The 18,466-nt window shown below is 35.7% G+C and overlaps 1 protein-coding gene across 1 annotated transcript in view; it reads left to right on the plus strand.

The window, feature by feature from the left end:
- Positions 1 to 432: 432 nt before the first annotated feature.
- Positions 433 to 18,466, plus strand: part of SERPINI2 (serpin family I member 2) — a 39,627-nt gene continuing 21,593 nt past the window's right edge. Inside the window, exons 1-4 of the mRNA XM_021934685.2 lie at positions 433 to 4,931; positions 15,434 to 15,664; positions 17,045 to 17,239; positions 17,320 to 17,512. Of these exons, the coding sequence (XP_021790377.1) occupies positions 4,685 to 4,931; positions 15,434 to 15,664; positions 17,045 to 17,239; positions 17,320 to 17,512 (866 nt within the window). The 5' untranslated portion in view covers positions 433 to 4,684. The remainder of the gene's footprint in view (positions 4,932 to 15,433; positions 15,665 to 17,044; positions 17,240 to 17,319; positions 17,513 to 18,466) is intronic.

The following is an 18,466-nucleotide window of genomic DNA, read 5'->3' on the forward strand; positions in this document are numbered from 1 at the left end:
AGGCTACCTTGTTTGTATTACTTATATTTACACTAAACATAATTTAACCTTTTCTTTTGACAGAACATTTTCCTATTATCACTCAAAATTTAGGAACAATCTTGACCAAGAAAAATTGCCTGAAATGAGTCCTTGCTTAAATGGAAGAATTAACTTTTAAGTTCTTTACTGTTGAGGGCATTTGCTTATATATTTTTAAAGTTTGGAATTAGGTGCATTTTTACTTGAAAAAACTATAAAAAGATAAGAAAAATGATGAGATAATAACTGTAACCCCTTGTGTGGTTTTTATATCTATTCCCAGGTTTATACTTTACAGTGGGGCAGTAATGGCAATCAACCTTATACTAAGACACCTTGGCTTGTATTAATGAATAATTCCCCCCACCCCCTGATTTTCTTTTTTTTTTTTTTTTTTTTTAAGCTTCCAAACATTTTTTAATATGAGCACCCCATTTTTAAAATAAAATAACAAACTTCTACATGATAGTGGTTTAAGTAGCTATTGATTGAGAAAATACATAATAAGTAGGTCAAATGAATGTAGTAATACTTTGACAAGATTGTATATTTCGACAATCACAACAGCATCTGTATACACTTGAAACATAGAATAGCATTTACTCAGTTTACACACAATTCTTCTCAACCATCAGATTTCCAAAAATTTAAAAGTTCTCTGATACTCTGTGTTAGTGAGAGTGTGACCCCCTGATTTTCTAGGAGCAAAATAGGATTGCAGAAAGAAGAGGTTTGGGAAAATATTTTAAAAATTTGTGCAATATTTTATGGAAAATTGTATTGTCTTCATTGTCTATTAAAAGAGTATAAACCAGGGAGAATAAATTTATGGCTATTGCTTTTTTTACTCCTCAAGAGACAGGAAAATGAACATTCTGCCTGAACTGCTCTAATATAACGTCCTTGCAGAACAATTTCATTAAATGGTCTTAGTAGGACAGAGTGATGGTCTCTGCCATTGGTAGGAAAAGTAATGGCCTATTTCTGGATAAATCACATTGTGATCTGAGCAGTGTACAAACATAATAATGTGGTAGCCAAGGGTACTGGTGATGTATGTTTGCTGGTGTCAGTAAATGGGTAGAAAAGCATTGATTGAATGATAGTCTTGACATTCAGACTTAATATTTATGTATTGCAGTGTGAAGCAAGTAGAATGATAGTATTCTTGTGTTGCACAACTCTTTTTGGAAAATTATCTCTGTGTTAACTTAAAGCTACACTAGAGTATGCTTATGTTAGAGTAGGAAATATTAGAATAAAACTCAAGATCTAGAAAATATTTGGAGATGCCTATATGGGAAATCAAAAATTTTAGTTGATTAGTAGATTATGGCCTGCAATGATCTACTCTCAGGCCTATTTTAAGTTATAGTCATGTTAGGACACGGAAAGATGTTAACAGGGTCCTCCGTGAAATAAAGCGAGTGTAGATAGCTTTAAATGGAACTCATTTTATTAACTAATAAATTAACTAATAAAATGAGTTCCATTTAAAGCTATCTACACTCGCTTTATTTCTTTTACATGAGTTTATCAGCAATAGTATTAAATTTGGGGATCAACAGATATTTGTTTAATTAAAACTGGACTAATTTGTTTCTCTTCTCAAAGGCCATGGATAAATAATACAATGTGCTTAATATCTGATTGCCATTGAGGTGATTGATTTGAACTACAAAAGTGAGATGAAACCCATTAAATTATGCATTTTTTTATTAATGACTTTTTATTAATGACCTTTTTGCAAAGAAAATCGTGTAGAGTTTTAAAAGTATATAAAGGTAACACCAATTTTTATCATTAAATTACCTACGGCTAATAGTATTATCCCGATATATTTTGGCAAATCCATTATCTTTTTTGCTGGCCTTTTTACTCATAATAAAGAACCTATTTCTTCAATATCCACTCTTTTTCTTAAGAATTCAAATGCACCTTATATCCACAGGAAAATCCTCTGACTATTGTATAATTTGACAAATTGTTGAGAACTCTGTACATGCAGTAGTAATTTGTCTCTGTATTCCGGACTTGATTTAGCTTTATTCTTTTTCTCATAGGCATTCTGAAATATTTATGACGAAGTGCATTGGTAATCTGATGTGGGAGTCCTGTGAGAAACAAAAAGAACTAATTACTAGCAAATTTACAACCACCAGCACATCCTTTCAAATTCTGTGCAACTTTTAAAAGAAGTAAAATAATGGATAAAATAATAATATGAACTTAATAATTTAAAAAATTCTATAATTGTTTTATTTCTCAATTCTTGCACATTTCATCAGTTGATCATTAACCCGATCATGTTAGTTCTGAATTCAAATGTAGTGAACACCTGCTTTGGTTCTAGAGTAATTAATCAAGCAATGTTCAAGATAAGTGGAGTTGGCCTTGATTGCTCAGGTGTTTATGTACAAGGGTTTTCCTGCAAGCATATTTTAGTTGTAACATTCCGGTGAATAATCAGAAGCCAATTTGGGGTAAGTACCTTAGAAATAAATAGCTGTTGAATAAGTATATATGAAATAACATTGTGTATGAGTGTTTAGTAAAGTAAGGAATGGCATTTCAATTTGCTTTGGTGTAAAAATCATTTGAATTTGTTTAATTAACATATCGCTTTTATTCTCCTTAAATGATTTCACTACAAATCAGAAGACCCAGTTCTTACAGGACTATTCATCAGGTTGTTTAGTTCAGCAGTACTTTGTGCTTTCTGATAAGATATGATCCAAAACCCAATGAGGCAAGTGAATTTTTAAAACAGATATTTGTCTGAGGTTATAATTTATTAAGTGCTTAGAAATTTTCTAGAAAAAATGGATGCTCAAATAATACAAATTTAATTATTAAGATTATTAATAATATTGAGAAGGAAACTCTAATACTGAGATTCTACCGCAAAGAAAAACTTACATTTTTAATAATACTGTTCATTATTCTAATATAAACTAAATATATAAAGCTATATCTAATGTATTTCCACTTGATAACTTAAAAGTACTAATAACATTTTGACTGAGTATCTACAAGCACATATTTTGATCAGAAGTCTTCTGAGAAATTGAATATATTAGAAGATAATGATACATAGACATTTATTTTGCATGTAAAACTTCTCTTACTCACTGGTTTTTAACTATTATTGCACTGTCATTTACAAGCTTGTATGCTAAATTAATCCCTAATGAAACATTTGCTTGATATTAATAGCATATGTCTACATCTAAAGTTTACCAACACATTTTGTAACAATTGCCTTGGATTGTTTTTTGAGATTTTTGTCTTTTGCAAATGTATGTCTAAACAAATACAGTTTAACAAAATACATTGAAAGATAATTTGAAATATCTAAATAATAACTCCATAGTTTAGTTTGGAAGAAAATTTGACTATTAGTAATCTTTATATATAAATACAGTTGTTCTTAGGGACTCCTACCCATTTGTGGGTCATGGTGGCCCCCTTAATGATCTGCAAAACACTCTAGAAATGTAAGTCTCTACTTAAGGCTGACAAAACACTATTCTGAAGACTTTCATCTTTACCACTAATTAATGGTTACTTTCTGGTAACTTACTGATGGATATGTTTTTAAGGGTTACTAACATGTGTTATTTATAAGGCAAAATTATTGTTACTAAAATTTATGAGGCTTTGGAGTCAGCATTCTACCAAATATGTGGTAATATTGCAAAACTAATTCTGCTTGAGGTATAATCAAATGGTTGAATTTTCTGCAATTTTAGTGGAGAGCACTTTAATAGGGTATTATTAATCTTGTGAATTGTTTACGGTTTTCAATTGCTGCTACTCTTATGTTTGTTAGTATTTTTGTCAATTCTTTGATATTATATTTCATTTATTTATATTTTTTCTTTTACAATTTCAACTTTTATTACAGATTAAAAGGTACATGTGCAGGTTTGCTACATGGGTATATGGCCTGACACTAAGGTATAAATGATCTCATCACCCAGGTAGTGAGCATAGTACTGTATCGTATCGTTTATATTTGATTGCCATTTTGTCTCAAACTTTGCAGGTTTTCTGCATTGCATTTTTCTTCTTTTGGAAAAGCAGGAAGAGGGCTTTGGGTTATTTTGTCCTAAGAAATAAAGAGTGAGGAAAATTGTAAAAAGTTAGCCCGATTACTCAGTTATTTTAGAATACATTAATTTTCTAATATTATAGGTCTAAAATCACACTGGAGTAAGTCTGTCTTTATTCCATTTCTCCTCGTGATGTATAAATTACTGTAGAGTAGACTGCACAGAAGGTTTACCTGATGTCAGAGTTACAGTTATCCCACTTAAAAAGCATGAGAAAAGATAGAAAAAACTATTGTATAACTATTTGGAGATTCCATTGCCATTGATAACATTCCGACACTGCAGTGTATTTTTTGATTTTTGTTACAAAGCTACAAGTAAATTTTCTACTGGTTCTTGAAGATATATAAGAAATACCATTAGCACTTGAACCATTTTTTCTAAACAGATGATACTTAGAAATCTAATTGTATAGAGTTCACTCGTGCTAGTAAGTTCTATTAAGATAGAAAGCTACAATAGGTAGAAAGTTTTCTGTTGAGCTCTCTATGGAAAACTCTATTTTGAAAATGAATCCTTTTTGATTTAAACGATACAGAGGAGTCAAAATGGACACAATCTTGTTGTGGAGTCTCCTATTGCTGTTTTTTGGAAGTCAAGCCTCAAGACGCTCAGCTCAAAAAAATACCGAATTTGCAGTGGATCTTTATCAAGAGCTTTCCTTATCTCATAAGAACAACATTATATTTTCACCCCTTGGAATAACTTTGGTTCTTGAGATGGTACAACTGGGAGCCAAAGGAAAAGCACAGCAGCAGATAAGACAAACTTTAAAACAACAGGAAACCTCAGCTGGTGAGACCCTTACATCTCCTTACTTATACTGGATAAGATAAGGACACATTCATTTTTTAATATTAGAAGTTCAGGATAAAAAAGTTTTAATAAGTGAAAATGTAATGAAAAGTAGAAAATTGTAATAAAATGGAGAATTGTAAATATAATTTTCATTTGTTTAGAATTATTTCCTCTAAAAAGTTACAAAAATTATTGAGAAATTGACATCTGTGTAAATGTAAAATTCAGTATATATTTGTACATTTTCTTCTGGTTTGTTTTAGCCAGTTTTAATTACTTGAGATTATATTGGGCGTGCATATGTGTGTGTATGTACTTAGTCATAAAATATACATCTATATACATACATATTATTTCACTATCACTATGTTGTGATCATTTTCCCATGTCATGGAACTGATTCAAAATACAATTTTAATTACTGTATCGTATTAGAAATACCATTACTTATTTAGCCTTTCTTCAGTAGGTTGTCTCCAACATTTCTTTTTAAAAAAATGCACCTTATCTGTAACAAGACCAAGAAAAAACATTAATTTGTTCATTTTAAGAGCTTGTTAGTAGTTTTAAAAGGAAAATGGAAAAAAAGGGATTTAAATCATCAGAGGCCTTTGTGCTTGTGAATGCTGGTTGTTTTGTTGGAGTCTCCTCATGGTCTGTCTGGGATAGTGTCTATCCCTCTTACTGGGATACTGTGCTTTTGTGCTGGCATCCCATTTGAAAGAATTGTTGCTCGGCTGGCGTGGTGGCTCACACCTGTAATCTCGGCACTTTGGGAGGCTGAGGCGGGTGGATCACTTGAGGTCAGGAGTTCGAGACCAGGTTGGCCAACGTGGTGAAACCTCATCTCTACTAAAAATGCAAAAATTTGCAGGGCATGGTGGCATGTGCCTATAGTCTCAGCTACTCAAGAGACTGAGGCTGGAGAAGTGCTTCAAACCAGGAGGTAGAAGTTGCAGTGAGCTGAGATCGTGCCACTGCACTCCAGCCAGGCAACACAACAGACTCCATCTCAAAAAAAAAAAAAAAAAAAAAAAGTTGTTGCTCATCTCCTTAGCTATCTCGTCCTCTCAGTTTCTGCAGTTGTTTTAATTTTCAACTTTTGGATTACTCTGAGATATTGTGTTCTAAATATAGATTTTTGATTTGGGAATTTAGTTGCTACAACTATAATTTCAGTATATTTTTCTTGTCACAGAGTAGCTGTATTTATAAATTTGCTTTCCTGAAAATACTATTTACAAGATTTTATTTGCTTCATTTTAAATAAAGACAATTTATACAGAAAAGAAGTTGGTGATCGTGAATTGTAAGAATTTTTCTTTGCAAATCGTGCATACTGAAGTCAATGTATTCCAGATTTAACTTGATTAATTTCAGCAAATCCCACTACACCACTCCCAGACATGTTTAAATCACATGCTATAGCTTTGAACAAGTAATACAATATTTGTGAAGATACATAAATTAGAGTCTGTGGAAACTAAATGACTTCAAATGGATACATCATATAGAGAAACACGGAAGTTTTAACAAGTGTGAATTGTGAACATGATAATCAAAGTAATAATAATAATGCACTGTCAAAAATACAGATAGCATATCAGCCACTGTTTCACGTGCTTAATGTATATTCTCTCATTTAATATTTATAGTTAGTTTGTTAGGTAAACAACCTTCTAATAAACCTCAGAAAATTGAGGCAAAGAAAGGTTAAATAATTTTCTCAGCACTAATTCCTAAAATAATTCAGTGACAATTAAGAATATAAGAGCAATATATTCTCATTAATACATTAATAAGAATATGAATTATTATATATTATGTAAGACTCTCAGTGTCCTCAGTTCTTCTTCTTTACTTCATTGTCAAAACATCTACTCTGAATTTACTTCCTCCGTTTTGCTGAACATCTGTTAATACTCCCTTTTACTTTACCTCTGTTAGTGCTGATGACGAATGAAAGGCAAAATTGAAGGTGCTTCTTTTTTACACAGGGTTTGAAAAGAGAACGGGACATGAATTCCTGTCCCAGTTCTGCAACTAAATGACCTTGTGATTTGGCACAAGTAATGTCACTTGTGAAGCTTCTTAATCTCTCTGGGCCTCAGATTCCTCATTGTAAAAAGAAAAGTTGAGGTTCGGTAATTTATTTGGACCATCTGGCTGAAATAATCTATAATTCTATGACTACCTTTGTTTTCATCCTTGGATCTCCCATATGCACACAAAATTGGCTTTTAGACTTTCACTAGTAGAAGAGAACATGCACTGAATTTTAGAACATTTTCTGGAGGTCTGTTACAATCAAATCAAGAGCCACATTCACCCATGACCTGTAGGTTATCCATGGCTCTATTTTAGAAAATGAAGGCCCTGGAGAGGAACAAGATGGCCGAATAAGGAACCAAACTCGATCTCCAATCCCAACCCGCAGGCACGACACAGAGAGGGCAGGCGTTTCACCATTTTCAGCTTCAAAGTACTGGAGTTCATCCCACTGAGAGTCACCCAGACAGTCCAGTGCTAGTCAGCTTCTGGCTCACGACCAAGCAGAAGGCTAGGCAGGCTGAGGCATTGCCTCACCTGAGGCATAAGGGAAGGGAATCCTTTTTCCTAGCCAGGAACTGGACACACAACACCTGGAAAATGGGTAACTCCCACCCCAATGCACTGGCTTTAAGCAAACAGGCCTGGGGATCATGTCCACACCTGGCGGAGGGTCCCGCCCTGGAACCTCCCTCATTGCCTAGCACAGCAGTCTGTGATCCTACGGCAAGGGCAGCCAAGCTGGGGGAGGGCGCCACGCCATTGCTGAGGCTTAAGTAGGTAAAGCAAAGGCTGCAGGAGGCTTCGAGGGTGGGTGGAGCTCACAGCTCAAGAAAACCTGCCTGTCTCTGTGGAGCTCACACTCTAGGGACCCAGGGGCTGCAGTAAACAACGATACATGAAGCCTCTGCGGGCATGGCGAGCTCTGTCTGACGGCTTTTTATGAAGAGAGCAGTGGATCTCCCAGCCACGGAGGTTGAGATCTGAGAGGAAGGACAGACTCCCTGCTCAAGTGAGTCCCTGACCCCTAAGAGTAGCCTAGCTAGAATTTATCCCACTAGGAGCAGTCAGCCACCCCACACCTCACAGGGTGGGAGTACACCCCTGGAAGGAAGCTTCAAAGCAAGAATCAGACAAATTTACACTTTCGCTGTTCAGAAATATTCTATCTTCATCACAGCCTCTGCTGCTGATACCCAGAGCAAACAGGGTCTGGGTGGACCTCAAGCCAATCTCCAGCAGACCTGGCTGAGGTCTGGCTGGTAGAAGGGAAGACTATCAACAAACAGGAAGGACACACCAAAACCCCATCAGTACATCACCATCATCCAAGACCAGAGGCAGATAAAACCACAAAGATAGAGGGGAAAAGCAGAGACTAGAGAGAAAGCTGGAAATTCAAAATAGAGTGCATCTCAGCAAGAAAGAGGGCGCAGCTCATCTCAGCAATAGGATCAAAGCTTGGCGGAGGTAGCTTTGTGAGATGAGAGAAACTTCAGTCCATCAAAATTTCTCAAGAGCTAAAGGAGGAATTCATTGCCAAGCATAAAGGAAACTAAAATCTTAGAAAAAAAGTGGAAGAATTGATGGCTGAGTATTAGTACGGAGAGGGTCATAAGCGCGGAGATGAAAGAGGATGAAACCATGACGCAGAAATACGTGACAAATGCACAAGCGCTTCCGGTAACCGTCAATCCAGCTGGAAGAAAGAGTATCAGCGATTGAATAAATTAATAGAAATAAGCGAAAAGAAACAAAGAAAAAGAAGAAAAAAGAATGAACAAAGCCACTGCAAGAAGTAGGATTATGTAGAAAAGACCAAATCACGTCTGATTAGGGTGCCTATACAGAGAAGTGAGGGAAATGGAGACCAACTTGGAAAGGCACTCTTTGGGATATCATCCAGGAGAACTTCCCCAGCCTAACAGGGGCAGGCCAGCATTCAAATTCAGGAAATACAAGAAGGGCACACAAGATACTCCTCGAGAAGAGCAAACTCCAGAGACACATGGTGCCAGATTCTGCAAAGTTGGGAATGAAGGAAAAATCTTAGGGCAGCCAGAGAGAAAGGTCAGAGTTACCCACAAAGGAAGCCCATCAGACTAACAGCAGTCTCTGCGGCAGAAACTCTACAAATGAGAGAGTAGAAGCAATATTCAACATTCTTAAAAGAAAGGAATTTTCAGCAGAATTTCATAACCAGGCAAACTCCAGTTTTAAGTGAAGGAGAAATAAAAATCCTTACAAGATAGCAAATGCTTAAGTTTTGTCACCACTAGGCCTGCCTTACAAGAGACCCTGAAGGAAGCACTAAACATGGAAAGGAACAAGCGGTACCAGCCATTGCAAAACATGCCAAAATGTAAAGACCATCGAGGCTAGGAAGAAACTGCATCAACTAGCGAGCAAAATAGCCAGTTAATATCCCTTAATGGCAGGATCAAATTCACACATAACAATCTGTATAGAAATGTAAATGAACTAAATGCTCCAATTAAAAGACACAGACTGGCAAACTGGATAAAGGAGTGAACCCATCAGATCTGCACGTATTCAGGGAGACCCATCTCACCTCAGAGACATACATAGGTTTCAAGTCAAAGGGATGGAGAAGATTTACCAAGCAAATGGAGAACAAAAAAATAGAGTTGCAATACTAGTCTCTGATAAACAGACTTTGAAGCATCAAAGATCAAAAGAGACAAAACTGACCATTACGCAATGGTAAAGGATCAATTCAACAGGAAGAGCTAACTATCCTAAATATATACCCAATACAGGAGCACGAGATTCATAAAGCAAGTCATAGAGACTTACAAAGAGACTTAGACTCCATCAATAATGGGAGACTTCCAAGCACTCCTATCAACATTAGACAGATCACTTGAGACAGAAAGTGCTAAAGATATCAGGGAATTGAACTCATCTCTACCTTAAACAGACCAGCCAGGCTATCTGTAAGAACTCTCCACCCCAAAGATCAGCAGAACATGCATTTCTTCTCGGCGCCACGCCATTGCTTGCTCCCTACAAGGTGTGCGTGGTGGAGTAAAGGCAGCCTCAGCCAGATGTGCAAGGAACAGGGGTGCATGGCTTAGGCTGTGTCTCTCCGGACCCACAATGCAATCAAGCTAGAACTCAGGACTAAGAAACTCAATCCGAGCAGCTCAACTTCATGGAAACTGAACAACCTGCTCCTGAATGACTACTGGGTACATAAGGAAATGAGAGAGGCAGAAATAAAGATATTCTTTGGAAGCCAATAGGAACAAAGATACAAACATACAGAATCTAGGACATTTAAAACAGTGTGTAAGAGGGAAATTTATGGCACTAAATGCCCACAGAGAGAAGCAGGAAAGATCTACAATTGACCTCCTAGCATCACAATTAAAAGACTAGAGGAAACAAGAGACAACATTTAAGAAAGAAAGTAGAAGGCAAAATAACTAAGATCAGAGCAGAACTGGAAGATAGAGAACACAAAAACCCTCAAAAATAAGTAAGATCCAGGAGTTGGTTTTGAAAGATCTAACTCATTGACAGACCACTATGAACTAACAAAGAAAGAAAAGAGAGAAAAGAATTAAAATCCCGATGCAATTAAAAAATGATAAAAGGGATATCACCACCGACCACAGGAAATACAAACTACCATCCAGAGAATACTATAAACACCTCACATAATAAAATGAAGAAATCTGAAAAGTAGGATAATTTCCTGGACACTTACACTCTTAAGACTAAACCAGGAGAGTTGGATCCGTGAGATGAGACCAGTAGTGAGCTTGTGGGGTGGGGCCAATAATTAATAGCCTACCAACCAAAGTCCAGGACAGATGGGTTCCGCAGCCAAATTCTGCCAGAATTACAAGAAGGAGCTGGTACCATTCCTTCTAAACTATTCCAATCAATGAGAAAAGATGGAATCTTTCCCTGGCGCTCATTTATGGAGCCAACATCATCCTGATACCAAAGCCTGGCAGAGACACAACAAAAAAAGAGAATTTTAGACCAATATCCTGATGAACATCGATGCAAAAATCCTCAATAAAATACTTTGTAGGCAGTTCAGCAACACATCAAAAGCATCACCACCATGATCAAGTGGAAGCTACCATCCCTGGATAGAAGGCTAGTTCAACATTCATAAATCAATAAACATAATCCAGCATATAAACAGAACCAAAGACAAGAACCACATGATTATCTCAATAGATGCAGAAAAGGCATTTGACAAAATTCAACAGCCCTTCAAAGCCTCAATAAATTCGGTATTGATGGGCATTACCTCAAAATAATAAGAGCTATTTATGACAAGCCACAGCCAATATCATGCTGAATGGGCAAAGAAACTGAAAAATTCCTTTAGAAAACTGGCACAAGACAGGGATGCCCTCTCACCTCCTATTCAGCATAGTGTTGGAAGTTCCTGGCTAGGGCAATTAAGAAGAGAAAGAAATCAAAGGGTATTCAGTTGGAAAAGAAAGAAGTCAAAATTATCCCTGTTTGCAGATGGCCTTGATTGTATATTTAGAAAGGCCCCATTGTCTCAGTATTAAGATCTCCTTAAGCTGATAAGCAACTTCTGTAAGTCTCAGGATGCTAAAATTAGTATTGCAAAAATCCACAAGCATTCTTATACACCAGTAACAGACAAACAGAGGGCCAAATCAGGAATGAACTTCCATTCACAATTGCTTCAAAGAGAATAAAATGCCTAGGAATCCAACTCACAGGGATCGGGGACCTCTTCAAAGGAGAACTACAAAACCACTGCTCAGTGAAATAAAGGAGACCTAGGCAAATGGAAGAACATACCATGTTCATGGATAGGGAAAAGAATCAATATCGTGAAAATGGCCATACTGCCCAAAGTAATTTATAGATTCAATGCCATCCCCATCAAGCTACCAATGAGTTTGTTCACAGAATTGGAAAAAACTGCTTTAAAGTTCATATGGAACCAAAAAAGAGCCCGCATCTCCAAGACAATCCTAAGTGAAAAGAACAAAGCTGGAGGCATCACGCTACCTGACTTCAAACTATACTACAAGGCTACAGTAACCAAAACAGCATGGTACTGGTACCAAAACAGAGATATAGACCAATGGAACAGAACAGAGTCCTCAGAAATAATACCACACATCTACAGCCATCTGATCTTTGACAAACCTGAGAGAAACAAGAAATGGGGAAAGGATTCCCTATTTAATAAATGGTGCTGGGAAAATTGGCTAGCCATAAGTAGAAAGCTGAAACTGGATCCTTTCCTTACTCCTTATACGAAAATTAATTCAAGATGGATTAGAGACTTAAATGTTAGACCTAATACCATAAAAATCCTAGAGGAAAACTTAGGTAGCACCATTCAGGACATAGGCATGGGCAAAGACTTCATGTCTAAAACACCAAAAGCAACGGCAGCAAAAGCCAAAATTGACAAATGGGATCTCATTAAACTAAAGAGCTTCTGCACAGCAAAAGAAACTACCATCAGAGTGAACAGACAACCTACAGAATGGGAGAAAATTTTTGCAATCTACTCATCTGACAAAGGGCTAATATCCAGAACCTACAAAGAACTCAAACAAATTTACAAGAAAAAAACAAACAACCCCATCAAAAAGTGGGCAAAGGATATGAACAGACATTTCTCAAAAGAAGACATTCATACAGCCAACAGACACATGAAAAAATGCTCATCATCACTGGCCATCAGAGAAATGCAAATCAAAACCACAATGAGATACCACCTCAGACCAGTTAGAATGGCGATCCTTAAAAGGTCAGGAAACAACAGGTGCTGGGGAGGATGTGGAGAAATAGGAACACTTTTACACTGTTGGTGGGATTGTAAACTAGTTCAACCATTATGGAAAACAGCACGGCGATTCCTCAAGGATCTAGAACTAGATGTACCATATGACCCAGCCATCCCATTACTGGGTATATACCCAAAGGATTATAAATTATGCTGCTATAAAGACACATGCACACGTATGTTTATTGCAGCACTATTCACAATAGCAAAGACTTGGAATCAACCCAAATGTCCATCAGTGACAGATTGGATTAAGAAAATGTGGCACATATACACCATGGAATACTATGCAGCCATAAAAAAGGATGAGTTTGCGTCCTTTGTAGGGACATGGATGCAGCTGGAAACCATCATTCTTAGCAAACTATCACAAGAACAGAAAACCAAACACCGCATGTTCTCACTCATAGGTGGGAACTGAACAATGAGATCACTTGGACTCAGGAAGGGGAACATCACACACCGGGGCCTATCATGGGGAGGGGGGAGGGGGAGGGATTGCATTGGGAGTTATACCGGATGTAAATGACGAGTTGATGGGTGCAGCACAGCAACATGGCACAAGTATACATATGTAACAAACCTGCACGTTATGCACATGTACCCTACAACTTAAAGTATAATAATAATAAATTAATTTAAAAAAAAAAGAAAATGAAATAAACTTGTTCTCATTACTTATTAGGAGATATATATACACACACTCACACACATATACGTATATATACATATGTGTATATATACATTCTTTTTTGATCTGTGCTAAAAATGTCATTAATCTAGAAACCAAATAAAATTTATAGGGCAGATAATGTTATATTCTTCTCCAAACTTGTACTGCTTGGTGACGTTTTTTTCATTGACTTCTGAGTTCAACGATTTATCAAAGGGCAGCTGTTTGTCACCTAGACTTAGACCTTAAGTACATGACATGTACTGTTTGCTTTGACAAATGATTTGGAACTACTTTTTCTCCCCTTATTTTTTTTTTATTCCTTTAAAAATGTTCATGTATTTCAGATTTCTGAAAATTAGTTTCAGATTCTGTCACTTCATTTCTGACCTTAATGAATTCTTTTGGAAAAGCTCTCATGTCTTTACTCAGAAAGGCTTTTCTGGAGCCGCCTAGCGATGGCGATATTTGTTTCAGGCTTCAAATAGCAATAAATGGTTACATCTGAAATCATTACATAAATCGTAAAATGGCTTAACTTTCTTCTCTTCCTAATGTAAGGAATTTCAGGGTTATAAAGAATGACTGAAATTCTTCAGATCTAATCATATGGAAGCAAGTTTTTTTAATATCTGAAATTGTTTATACCTGTGTCTATATACTAGTTAACAGAGAATCCTGGAGTTTGAAATATAATGTAATATACTTCATAAAGCCTCCTGTGAGATTGTGAGAATGCCACGCCAAAAAGGCAAGTAGGGACTGAAATGTAGTCTCTACCCAGCTAGACAAGATGAGAGGCCATGGAGCTGCCCAGCCCCCAGAGAGGGAACTATCTTTATTTGCACAAAGATGCCCTATGGGCTGCTAGCTTTCTGATTTTAAAAAAATGTATTTACACAAGCATAGGTACACACACACACATCCTCCTTATTTCCAATAGAAATCTAGTAGTAAATCCCTCTTAGTAATACCCAGTTTTCTTGAATAAAGATTAATTAAATATATCAACTTCTACGTTATGAAAAGTGGCATTTGCAGTATTTAACTGAAAATATAATGAAGGCCCTGAAAGAACCTGTTTGAAATAGAGTTACAAGACTTAATGATTGAGTTCTAAGATTAAGCCAGAAGGAAATGAAAACTGTCAGTACACTTTGGCAATGAACAGGAAGCTATTGAACCAAATATCAGGGTAGACTTCTCTCATAGGCATATATAGCTTCCGGACAACACGGCAGTCAGAACAGTCCAAAAATAAACAATAGGCCTAAAGTGATTATTTCAGTTGACTCTGACTGACTTATTTTGGCTGGTGGTTAGAGTTAAAATGGCTAAAGATTTTTATGGTTGATGTCGACAGCCAAAGTATATAAATTCATGAATTGTAGAAATAGGCAATTCTGATTCTTATGCATCTCTAGAGATGATTACAGAGGTTGCCTTGTAAATTTTAAAACCTGTACAGGTGCAGTTGCTTATAAGAGAACAATTTTTTTCTTCAGCTGAAATAAAAGTAATATTGAAAAGGATTGCTCATCACTGTCATATCCCCATCAGCATTCATTAGCATTCCCTTTTCATAGGAATCACATGCTCACGTTATGCAAAGAATAAGATTCTAAACATAAACTTCAACAACTAAAAATGAGCTAAATGTGACTATCAAGAGGGACTTCCCTTCAGCTTCTATAAATGCATATTCTTGTTTTTGACAAATTTCAAATTTACATGGACATTCTTTTTTCCATATAAAAGATGATTTCTCTACAAAATGCATATTCTACAGGAGATACATCCTTAAAATATTTATATTAACTTTGAAGGGATTGTGAGTTATACCTAAGGGTGCAAAAAATGGTGATATGAATCAGAGTGCTTAGAGAGCAAAGCTGAAAATCTGTTGTTTTTATGTTGTTCAATATGCCAATATATATTAAAATTATTTTCTAGGGGAAGAATTTTTTGTACTGGAGTCATTTTTCTCTGCCATCTCAGAGAAAAAACAGGAATTTACATTTAATCTTGCCAATGCCCTCTACCTTCAAGAAGGATTCACTGTGAAAGAACAGTATCTCCATGGCAACAAGGAATTTTTTCAGAGTGCTATAAAACTGGTGGATTTTCAAGATGCAAAGGCTTGTGCAGAGATGATAAGTACCTGGGTAGAAAGAAAAACAGATGGTAAAGTTTCCCATTTTTCTAAAATTATTATTTGCCATTGTATTCATGGTTTTTAATATCCTAAAGTAAAGAATGGCTGAATATTTTCCTACTGCACTATGGATCAGAGAAATCAAATGTCCTATTTCATTTCATTGTTATTTAAATTAATAATAAATTATAAAACTGGAAAGAAATTGTAAGCTGCTTTGAAAAGTATACTGATTCTTTTATTTTATTTTTAGAGATACTTGCTTATAGACTTTTTAATGAAATAATTTTAATAATAATTTTTGTTAAAACCTAGATTTTTCAGGTATAAAAGCAGAAATAATCTCTTTGGCTAGGTAGAAGTTAAATCTGTCAATCCCAAATGACTTCTTTCCCACAGATGCTGAAAACGATTAACACATTTTAGTTGAATGTGTTAATATTTAATAATAAATGTTAATAGTTCTATCATAAACATGGTAGTCTAAACTTTAAAGGCAAGCTAGCAAAAATTTCATAGTTTACTACAGAGGGATATAGTAAATTTAAATTCATACGAATCTCAGTTGAAATCTTGGAAAGTTATAAGCTATGCTCCATTTAAAATGAAGATATTATTAAAACATTTCAGAATTCTTTGGAATTTTAATAATAATGTATGTGAAGTGACAAGCATATACCAAGCCCTCAATTAATAGTACTTTGTTTCTTTATTTAATCAGCTACGAAAACTGTTGTTATAAGACATATGCCTTATAGGAAGCCTTATATGGGGAAGCATAAGTTGAAAGTGTGAGATAAGTGTGGTGAGTCATGTTCACAGCTGTGGGAAATGAGGACATCACTAGACAGCTCCATGGCACCCAGTCATGCCTATTTCTCATAACTTGGAAAATCTCACTGGACATAGAAGTAGGAGATCGGTTATTTGGAGGAAAATAATCATGCTAGTAACCTCCATTCTCTTCCCTTTCCAATGGTCAGTGGACGCAGCTGTCAGAGTGGCAAGTTTGGGTGTACCATTAACTTACTTATGATGACTGACATGTTAGAAGACCTTGAAATAGACAGAATAATAACAGTAAATATGGAAGAATAAATATCTTTATTCTTTATGTCTGACATATAATGGATACAAATGATCTTACTGAAGAGAGTCTACGTATATCTAAGTTTGCCTAAAACAGTCTCATATTTCTAATTTCGTAGTGAAATTCCATTTGCACCTGTTTCTTCATGAAATATTTAACAGCAATCCTGTTTATTCTCAAATTTACCATATTTAGATGATAACATGCCCTATCCAAAACTGATCTGCAAAAGACACTTTTGCTTTAATTCTATTCAAAGCGATTCCACTGAATCACTATTGCACATTTCTTCTTACCTCCTCCTCCACCCACTTCCTAGGAAAAATTAAAGACATGTTTTCAGGGGAAGAATTTGGCCCTCTGACTCGGCTTGTCCTGGTGAATGCTATTTATTTCAAAGGAGATTGGAAACAGAAATTCAGAAAAGAGGACACACAGCTGATAAATTTTACTAAGAAAAATGGTTCAACTGTCAAAATTCCAATGATGAAGGCTCTTCTGAGAACAAAATATGGTAATGTGAGAAACCACAGTTCCTAAGCACAGTCTTGAGAATTGCCAAGTATATTTGATATTTTATTTTGTCCATTCCAGGTTATTTTTCTGAATCTTCTGTGAACTACCAAGTTTTAGAATTGTCTTATAAAGGTGATGAATTTAGCTTAATTACCATACTTCCTGCAGAAGGTATGGATATAGAAGAAGTGGAAAAACTAATTACTGCTCAGCAAATCCTAAAATGGCTCTCTGAGATGCAAGAAGAGGAAGTGGAAATAAGCCTCCCTAGGTTAGTGATGTTATTTTATTATACGAGTTCTTACGTTTCCACTTACGTAGGATTTTGAGCAGTCAGCTGAAAGGTAGCAAATACCTGAAAAGTCTATTGACGCAAATGAAAATACAAATGCATTTGGAAATTTTACTTTACTTTTGGATACTAAAGCAGGGCTTACCTGTGCTAGCATTGCTTTACTGTGAGAAGAACTGAATTTAAGGGCTTAGTTTTCTCTGAAAAAGATAAGTATATGTCTTAAAATTAGAATGTTGGGATTAGAAGGAATTATTGTCTTTTTATTATGCTAATTTATCTTTCTCCACTTTTTTCCTGATTAGAATTTTTAATATTTATCTCTTATTAAGAAAAAATAATTATAATGGTGTGTTTTATACAATTGAAAGATATGTCATATCACTTTGACAGATAGTGCTCTAATCACTGAATTATAAACAGAATCCTATAGTCAATTTTAGGTAGTTAGTACAAAATGGAAATTGCAGAGTTATCTCAGGAGGCAGTAATTATGAACTAATTTTTTAACATCATGCGTCTAAGGGACAGGAGAAAATTCAAAGAGAAAGTTGTGCCCAAATGACTCAATTCACACTCTACCCAAGCTTTTAAAAAGAGATTTATGTCCAATAGGTTATATACTGTCGTTTTATTTCTAAATTTTCTTTCAGACTCATCAATCCCTAATTATTTTGTGCTCCCCTGTTTCTGGCCATTGGTCTCTTAAACCTCTTGGTTTTTACTTCCTTTTCCACTAAGCCAGGATCTAGTCATTAGTTATTTCAATCATAGTCTCATTAACATTTTTAATGTTTTTGCCTCCTTGTCTTTATCCCTTTCCTAATTCTCTTCTCAATTATCCTCAATTCTGAGTACACTCAAGAAGCCACTCCTGGCCAGGCATGGTGGCTTATGACTATAATCCCAGCACTTTGGGAGGCTGAGGCGGGC

The sequence above is a fragment of the Papio anubis genome, chromosome 2, assembly GCF_008728515.1.
Source record: "Papio anubis isolate 15944 chromosome 2, Panubis1.0, whole genome shotgun sequence".
Lineage (NCBI taxonomy): Eukaryota > Metazoa > Chordata > Mammalia > Primates > Cercopithecidae > Papio > Papio anubis.